This window comes from Elephantulus edwardii, unplaced genomic scaffold, assembly GCF_000299155.1.
Source record: "Elephantulus edwardii isolate Elephantulus edwardi_28Jun2011 unplaced genomic scaffold, EleEdw1.0 scaffold00171, whole genome shotgun sequence".
NCBI classification, from domain to species: domain Eukaryota; kingdom Metazoa; phylum Chordata; class Mammalia; order Macroscelidea; family Macroscelididae; genus Elephantulus; species Elephantulus edwardii.
Genome location: NW_006399921.1, coordinates 1,596,251 through 1,605,053, shown reverse-complemented (window position 1 = coordinate 1,605,053; position 8,803 = coordinate 1,596,251). Strand labels below are relative to the sequence as shown.

At 41.0% G+C, this 8,803-nt stretch overlaps 1 protein-coding gene and 1 pseudogene across 1 annotated transcript in view; both read left to right on the top strand.

Annotated features, from left to right (window-relative positions):
• Positions 1-4,433, top strand: part of LOC102871676 (phospholipase DDHD2-like) — a 14,293-nt gene extending 9,860 nt beyond the window's left edge. The window contains exon 2 of the mRNA XM_006895631.1: positions 3,607-4,433. Within this exon, the coding sequence (XP_006895693.1) occupies positions 3,607-4,433 (827 nt within the window). The remainder of the gene's footprint in view (positions 1-3,606) is intronic.
• Positions 4,434-6,045: 1,612 nt separating this feature from the next.
• LOC102871273 overlaps positions 6,046-8,803 on the top strand; it is a 5,776-nt pseudogene continuing 3,018 nt past the window's right edge.

Here is an 8,803-nt window from a genome sequence, read left to right as displayed (position 1 = left end):
CAGTGACTGGGATAATTGGGATGGGAGTGTCAGAGACAGTGCGATTGGCACAGGACAGAGCAGAGTTTAGGGCTGTTGTACATAGGGTCGCTATGAGTGGCAAGAGACTCGACGACACATAACAACAACAACAACATACCTTGTTATTTAGGAAAATTTTCATTTATACCTGTTGTTTTGGTATAACTATGAATAGAAACATTTTTCTATGGTACTAGAATATAAAAAATTATCTGACTATCCTCACCGCATGTCTAATAAGAATATATATCTACCCAAGGGGCTGATGGGCCACAATTACCAACAAAGTGCTCAACTCTAGTGAGAGTGCTGTGACTTTATGAGCATCATTAAGTGCCATGCACAATGCTAGTTCTTGCTGTGTGAAAGCATATTATAATGCTAAGGCGATGAAGGAAATAGAAGCACATTATTATAATGTAATGTACAAGCAGAAAAAAAATCTCAGTGCCATCATGTCAACTCAGACTCACAGTGCAACTGTATTATTGATGTTGTTGCTATGTGCTGTCCAATTGGCTACGACTCATAGCAACCTTATGAACAATAGCTCTGAAGCCTGTCCTATTCTCATCCGATCTCGCTGTCTCTAACACAGCTGCTCCCATTGCCACTGTGTCAATCCATCTCATCCAGAGTCTTCCTCTCCTGCACTGACCTCTTAGCTTTCCAAACATGGTGGCCTTCTCTATGTTTCCTCCTGGAAACATGCCCAAAGTTATTTGAGATGGAGTTTCAAAATCCTTGCCTTCAAGGAGCAGCATGGTTTCATCTTTTCCAAGACAGATCTGTTTGTTCTCTTGGCAGTCCATGGTATGTTCAATACTCTTCTCCAGCACCACAACTCAAAGGCATTGAGTCTTCTTCTGTCATCTTTATTCTTTGTCAAGCTCTCAGATACATAGCAAGCAACTGAGAGGGTCATGGCCTGAATAAGGCACACCTTAATCTCTGAACTGGCGCCATTGCTTTTTAGCACTCTGGAGAGGTCCTGATAGCAGACTTTTCTAAAACAGCTTGTCTTTTGGCTGGTGCCAAGAGTGTTAATTGTGAACTTGAGCAAGATGAAAATGTTAACAAACCCAATCTATGCCATATGATTTTTAAGGCTTTAAATATTTACAGGAGCAAATTACCTCATCTTTCTCTCGTGGAGCAACTGATGGGTTTAAACCATCAACCTTTGGGTTGACAATTCAATGCTTAACCCACTATTTCACCAGAGTTCTTTAATGTCACCCACACATGGCTATAAAAGCTATGTTGGGACCACCAAACTAGAGTTAAGGATTTCTCAGCCTTGTTCTACTGATATTTGGACTATTTCTGTTATTGCAGGGGACTGGCATTTGCTTTGTTATGATGTTTAGCAGCATCCCTGTCCACTATTTAATACATGTCAGTAGAACTCCCTGTAACAATAGATCATACCTCATGTTTTCAGACATTGCCAGATTTCTCCTGCGAGACAAAATTGCCCCAGGTTGAGACTCACTTTAGTCCAGAACCAGAGGGGGCAACACTGGGCAATGAGCTAAAAACTAATTTTGGAGGAAACGCTGCTGAGCTACACCTTAGAGACCCAGCAGGAGTTAGTCAGATCGTGAGGCAATGTGAAAGAACAAAATCATAGAGGAGAGTGAAAGGGAGAGAGTGGAGTTGAAGAGATGGCAGGCCTGGTGGAAAGGAAGGAGTAAAATAAGCTCAGCATTGCTGATGCATGTGTTTTGATTGTTGTCCCCCCTTGCTTTTCCTCATTCTTCTTTGTGTGCGGATTTGTTGTACATCAGTTTGACAGCTGAATTCTGAATAGATAACATATGCAAACACAAACCTGTGAAGTGGCATTCACATGTAAATTGTGATTAACATAACAGTGATAGAAACAATAGACTTTATGGCTTTTTCTTTGTGAAAGCTCTATAGTCCTTAAGAATTCTGAAGAACTGTCCTATTACTGTGCAGCTGAATAAATGATTGTCTCCCAGCCACAAACCCAGCCCATTGAGCTTTGTGACGCTCAGGCAGTCCCGCCAGGCGCATGGTTAGTCTTGGCCAGCAGGGGGCGCAAAAGGGAGCCTTTAAGGCTGTCACTGGGGAAAAGGGGATCCTTTGCTTCCTATTCCTCTGGCTGTTATTACCTAAGGTTTCTGCATCCCAGAAGAACTCTCATTTCAGTAGTAGCAACTGATGAAGGGTTGATTGGTTATTGTTGTTTTGGGGGTGGAAGGGTATGTGTGTGTGTTTTTTAATACTCCTGGAATCCATTTCATCACACCTCCAAATCCCAGCTTTGTGGGCTCCCACACTGTGCAGGAAGACTTGAGGGAGACTGGAGTAAGGCTTTGTTGAGAAAAAGACCCTGGTGATGGTGGTGGATAGACTGGTAAAGTGTAACCAGAGAAGCACTGAGATAAAAGCCACAGTTCAAGGTGACTGCTGTTGCTATTAATGCTTCAAGGAGAAGCTGAATTATAACTGTTCTGAGGCAAGTCTTGCTGGATGATTGAGGAAACCAGAGGCTTCTTGAATCTCTGTTGCAAACTCAAACCAGGACTTTTACTAATGGAGGAGTTATGCCTTGGGACTGCAGGGCTAAATCTGGATTTGCACTGGGTAATATTTTTTGCTAGAGAGAGGATGAAAGACATCCAAGCGTTGAGGACTCTCCTTCAATAGGGTCGCTATGAGTTGCCTGCAACTTGACAGCACTTAACAACAACAACAATATTTTTTGCCTCCTCCACTTTCCAACTCATTTACCCAATAAACTCCATTTTCAGTACCACATCTGTGAGTAAAGTCTATGAGTCAACAATGAATAAACGAACATCTTGCTGCTGGTTTAGCTCTTGAAGCTTTATGGGGCTGAGCTTTGGGGTTTTTATCTGCTTTCTGCTCTGAGGTAGTGAGGGGCTATACTAATCTCACTCCCTCTGTCCCTTTTGGAGAGATGCTTATGGCCCTGTGCCCCTACTTTCTGTTCTGTCCCACTTTCTGCTCTCTAGACAAGGGCAATTATATGGTTTTGTGTGTGTGACTAGTTGTTGCAAGTAGCTACTGGATTTATAAAAAACTCAAACTCATTTACCTGGAGTCAGAACAAACTCAAAGCTGATGCTCTTGGGGGGTTTTAAAGGCTGTAAATCACCCAGGAAGAAATTGTCCATCTTTCTCCCATGGAGCTGCTGGTGGATTCAAACTGCCTGCCTTGGGGTTGACAGCATAATTCTCTACTGAAAATTATCTATTATCTAGGCAGGTCATCAGAGTTCCCTTCTGGTTTGATAGACTCCTAAATTATAAACAAATTTTTAATTTTTGGGAAAGTAGAATAAAATATTTTCTGGATAATGCATACAGTACAACTTCCAGTAGCCAGTAAATGAAAAGGCGGACAGTAGATGGCAAGCATGAATGGCTAAGCACTGCTTTCTTAACATACCTTGAAAGCTACTATACTGTCAATATTTTTGGGATTTGTTTGCTTCTTCATAGTTGCACTAGTATTAAATTGTGTGATATGGGGGACAGAATATCAATGTTTTTGTTTACCTTACTCTCATTTCTTCAACAAACAACTAGTCCTGTTGTGCATACATAAGACAAGGTCCTCAACCCTGCAATCAGCATCAGGGACAAGTATGTCTAAGATCCCTAAAGAGTCCAAGTTCTGCTGTAGTACTGGTGATACTAGAAATGATGCCTTTCTGGATGTTGGCATTGGGCAGGTATCTGTAAAATATCCCCGGCTTAACTATAAACCAGAAATATTTTTTGCCTTTGGATCTCCTATTGGGATGTTCCTTACTGTCCGAGGACTGAAAAGAATTGATCCCAACTACAAATTTCCAACGTGTAAAGGTTTCTTCAATATTTACCACCCTTTTGATCCTGTGGCCTATAGGATTGAACCTATGGTGGTTCCAGAGGTAGAATTTGAGCCAATGTTGAACCCACATCACAAAGGCAGGAAGCGTATGCATTTAGAACTGAGAGAGGGCTTGTCCCGGATGAGTATGGGCCTGAAGAACAACTTGCTAGGCTCCTTGCGGATGGCCTGTAAGTCTTTCACCAGAGCTCCATATCCAGCTTTACAAGCTTCAGAAACTGCAGATGAAACTGAAACAGAGCTAGAATCCAGTTCCGAGAAACCCGGTGTTCCAGATGTTAACCCAGAAGAGATACCCGTGGCAGTGAAAGAAGAAGTCTCACCCATCAATGTGGGAATGCTGAACGGAGGTCAGCGCATCGACTATGTGCTTCAGGAGAAACCCATTGAGAGTTTTAATGAATATTTATTTGCTTTGCAAAGCCATTTATGCTACTGGGAGTCTGAAGATACAGTACTGCTAGTTCTCAAAGAAATCTATCAAACCCAGGGTATATTCCTTGATCAGCCTTTACAGTAAAAGTGACCCATCTGTGCTGCTCCATAGAGACGTTGAAGGATCCTCCCCGAGAAAACCCACCTGTTTGCTGCTAGAGTGTTCCTCTCCTCAGCTGTATGCTGCCTGCCATTTACTTACCATATGGGTTTTGGAAAAGAACTTTCCTTTTTAATTGAGTGGAAAAACAATGGGAAGACCCTATTACTGGTTTCCTTTAAACACTTGCCATCCTTCATGGCTGACTACTTTGCATCTTTAATTTTTAATGACAGTATATATGTGCCACAGCTTGTGCTTTATCAATTGAGATGGTGTACAGTCTGTTTGGGTTTGATTGCTTTTTGGTCAGTAGAAATTTTTTCCAGGAAATGATTTCATATTTTGGAAACCTAAAAAAAAAAGGCAAGGTCCTTGGTATTAAAAATAAAGAATTTAAAAATTACATACATAATGAGAGAAGATAATAGGATCTGATATAAATTTAAAAAATGATAGAAAATTGAGTGTCATTAGTTACTGTTGAGTTGGTGCTGACTCATGTTGACTTTATGCATAAAGAACAAAGTTGCCCTGTCCGGTACCAACTCAATGAGCATTTGTTGTTGCTAGTCAACTCCAACTCATAACAACCCTGTGAACAACAGACTGAAACCTTGCCCCATCTTCCAGTATGCACACAATCTCTACCATACTAAGCACATTGTTATAGTCACAGATGCAACACAAGTCACCGCCATTGAGGTGGTGTCAATCCACTTCATTGGGGGTCTCCTCTCATTGACCCTCTACTTCTACTTTTCCAGCATGATGTTTTTTCCAAAGACTGTCCCCTCCTGACAATATAACCAAAGTATTCGAGATGAAGTTTCACCACTCTTGCCTCTCAGTTACACCTTGGCTGCACTTCTGCCAAAGCAGATTTTTTGTTCTTTTGGTAGCCTACAAGATATTCAATTCTCTTTGCCAACACCAAAATTCAAATGCATCGATTTTTTCATTGGTCTTTCTTATTCATTTTCCAACTTTCTGATGCAGAGGAAGCAGCTGAAATTACCATGGCTTGGATCAGATGAACCTTGGTCTTTAAACTGACATTATTACTCTTTAGAACTTTGGAGAAGTCCTTGACAGCCGATTTCCCCAATACAACACATCTTTTGATCTCTTGACTGCTTCTACCCTGGGTGCTGATTGTGGATCCAAGTAAAATGAAATCACTGACAACTCCAGTCTTTTCTCCATAAAGGTACTCAGGAGCAACAGTGTCTCTCTGGAGACTAAGGTGCGCCTGATACAGACCATGATATTTGCAATCGCTTGTTATGCATCAGAGAGTTGGACAATGACTAGGGAGGACAGAAGGAGAGTGGATGCTTTTGAGCTGTGGTGCTGGAGAAGGGTACTGAATGTACCATTGGCTGCCAGGAAAACAAACAGATTCATCTTGGAGAGGATTAAACCAAGCTGCTCCTTGGAGGCAAGGATTCTGGGGCTTCGTCTGACATACTTTGGACATGTTGCCAGGAGGGACGGGTCCTTGGAGAGGGACATCATGCTCGGGAGGGTGGAGGGACAGTGCAGGAGGGGAAGACCCTCTATGAGATGGATTGATTCGGTGACTGTGGTAATCGAGATGGATGTGTTAGAGGCCGGGCGGTTGGCGCAGGATAGAGCAGGGTTTAGGGCTGTTGTGCATAGGGTCGCTATGAGTCGGAAACGACTCGACGGCACATAACAACAACAACAACATCATGATATACTTATCAGATAAGTTTGTTTTCTTGAAGCTGAGATGTAATCCATACAGGTTGTAGTCTTTGATATTCTGCTACAAGTGCTTCAAGTCCTCTTCACTTTCTGCAAATAAAATCGTGTCATCTGCATGACACAAGTTGTTGATGAGTGTTCCCCCAATCATGATGCAACTTTCTACTTTGCACAATCCAGCTTTGAGTTATCTGCTCAGCACACAGATTGAATAGAGGCATGGAGAAAGGACTCTGATGCACACCTTTCCTGGTTTTAAACTAGGAAGAGTTCCCTCTTTCTAGTCAGACAACTGCTGCTTTGCCTATGTACAGGTTTTGAGTTCACAAAATGAATTGTTCTGGAATTCCCATTCTCAATGCTATCCACAATTTACCCTGATATACTCAGTTGTTTGCCTTTGTATAGTCAATAAAACACAAGTAAACAGCTTTCTGGTATTCTCTGATTTTAGCTAAAATCCATCTGATATCATAATGATATCTCATGTGCCAAGCCCTTTTCTGAATCCAACTTGATTTCTAGCAGTTTCCTGTGGAGAAAATTCCACAGGACTCATGGTGACCTTATGTATAACAGAACAAAATTGTTCTGTCTTCTACCATCTTTGTGATCATTTTATTGTTGTTAGGTGCTCTCTCATCAACTCCAAATCTACTGTTCTAGGCCTGTTTGGATGTTTCAGCCATGATCATTAGCGTGTTTAAATTCACTATTCAAGTTGTTGTGCCTCTGTTACCAAGTACGGTATACATTTCTAGGGTATGGTCTTTCCTAAACTTGCTACAGAAAGTTAAAGACTGTATCCTTCAATATGGATTGCATCTCAATGTCAAAAAACCAAAAATCCTCACCACAGGACTGATAGGAAACATCATGATAGACAGAGAAAAGATTGAGACTATCAATGACTTCATCTTACTTGGATCCACAATCAATACACTTGGGCCTAGCAGTCAAGAGATCAGGAGACATACTGGACTAGAAAAGTCTGAAGTCATGAATCTCTCCAAATTATTGAGGAGCAATGATATCAGTTGAGGACTAAGGTGAGCCTGATTCAGGCCATACTATTTTCAGTCACTTCCTATGTATGCATTTTAGAATTGGACAATGAATAATGATGACAGAAGAAGAATTGATGCCTTTGGACTGTGGTGTTAAAGAAGATTACTGAATATCCCATGGATAGAACAAACAGATATATCTTAGAGAAATTTTCTCCAGAGTGTTCCTTGGAGGCAAAGATGATGAAGCTTTGTCTCATATACTTTGGGCATGTTGCTAGGAAAGGCAGGCTACTCCTTAGAGAGGCATATCATACTTAGAAAGGTGGAGAGACAGCAAAAGAGAAAAAGACCCTCAACCAAATGAATTGACACAATGACTACAGCAATAGACTTGAGTGTGTCAGAGAATGTGAGGATGTCACATAGAGAGGTGTTATGAGTCATTACTGTGAGACTTGCTGACACCTAACAACAACAATAACATGTTGGAATAAGTAAATTTTGCTGTTCTGATAAGGGCTGTTTTAGAATTTTCTCATTATTAATAATCCAACTGGTACTGAAACTTTTTTTCCTTGTCTGAAGATTAAAATCTATTTAATGTGTTAATACTACCTGGATGTTAACATAATTCCCAACTTTTCTCTTTACTTTTTTAAAAGTGTTTTTATAATGAAATACATTGCTGTTCTTGCTCTTGTTCCTTGCTGTCAAGTTGACTACAACTCACAGTGACACTATGAACAACAGATTGAAACTTCACCCTATCTTGTGCCGTCTTCACTATCTCTGCCATATTCAAGCCCAATATTTCAGTCACTGCTTTGATCCATTCTCATTGAGGGTCTTCCTCTCACCTTCTGACAACGCACCAGAGTATGTGAGATGAAGTGTCACCAACCTTGCACCAAGGAGCACACTGGACGCACTTCCTCCAACATAGATTTGTTTGTTCTTTCGACATCTGTGGGATAGATATTCGGCCCTCCTTGACTACTCATTACTCCTAGTGTTCAGTGCATCAAATCTATTCTTGAGAGTTCAGAAATATACTACATAAGTGCAGATCTAAATTAATTGTTAAAAGTGTTTATCTATGTCATCACATTTCTTGTTGTTATGTATCATCAAGTCAGCTACAACTCCTATCGACCCTATGGAGAATAGATTTGTGTCTTGCCCTATCCTGTGCCATCTCCACAATCTCTTATATACTAAAGTCCATTGTTATAGCTACTTTATCACTCCAACTTGCGGAGAGTCTTCCTTTCTTTCTCTGACCTTCTGTGTCTCCCAGCATGATGTCCTTTTCCAAGGACTGACGCTTCCTGACAACATGCTCAAGTTAGGTGATGTGATCACAATTGAGAAACACAAAACCACAACCAGGAAATAATATCTCAAAAGCACTTTCCCCAATCTGCCTGCCATAGTGAATCAGGATCGTAAGCTTTATGGCAATTATGACTTGACTTTATCCCACATTTCTCCATTAAGTATATTGTTGTTGTTGTTGTTGTTGTTGTTATGTACCAGGAAGTCAGAACCAACTCATAGCTAATCCTCCAGCAGGTTTTCAGAGGCTGTGAATCATATAGGAAGAGCCTACCCTTC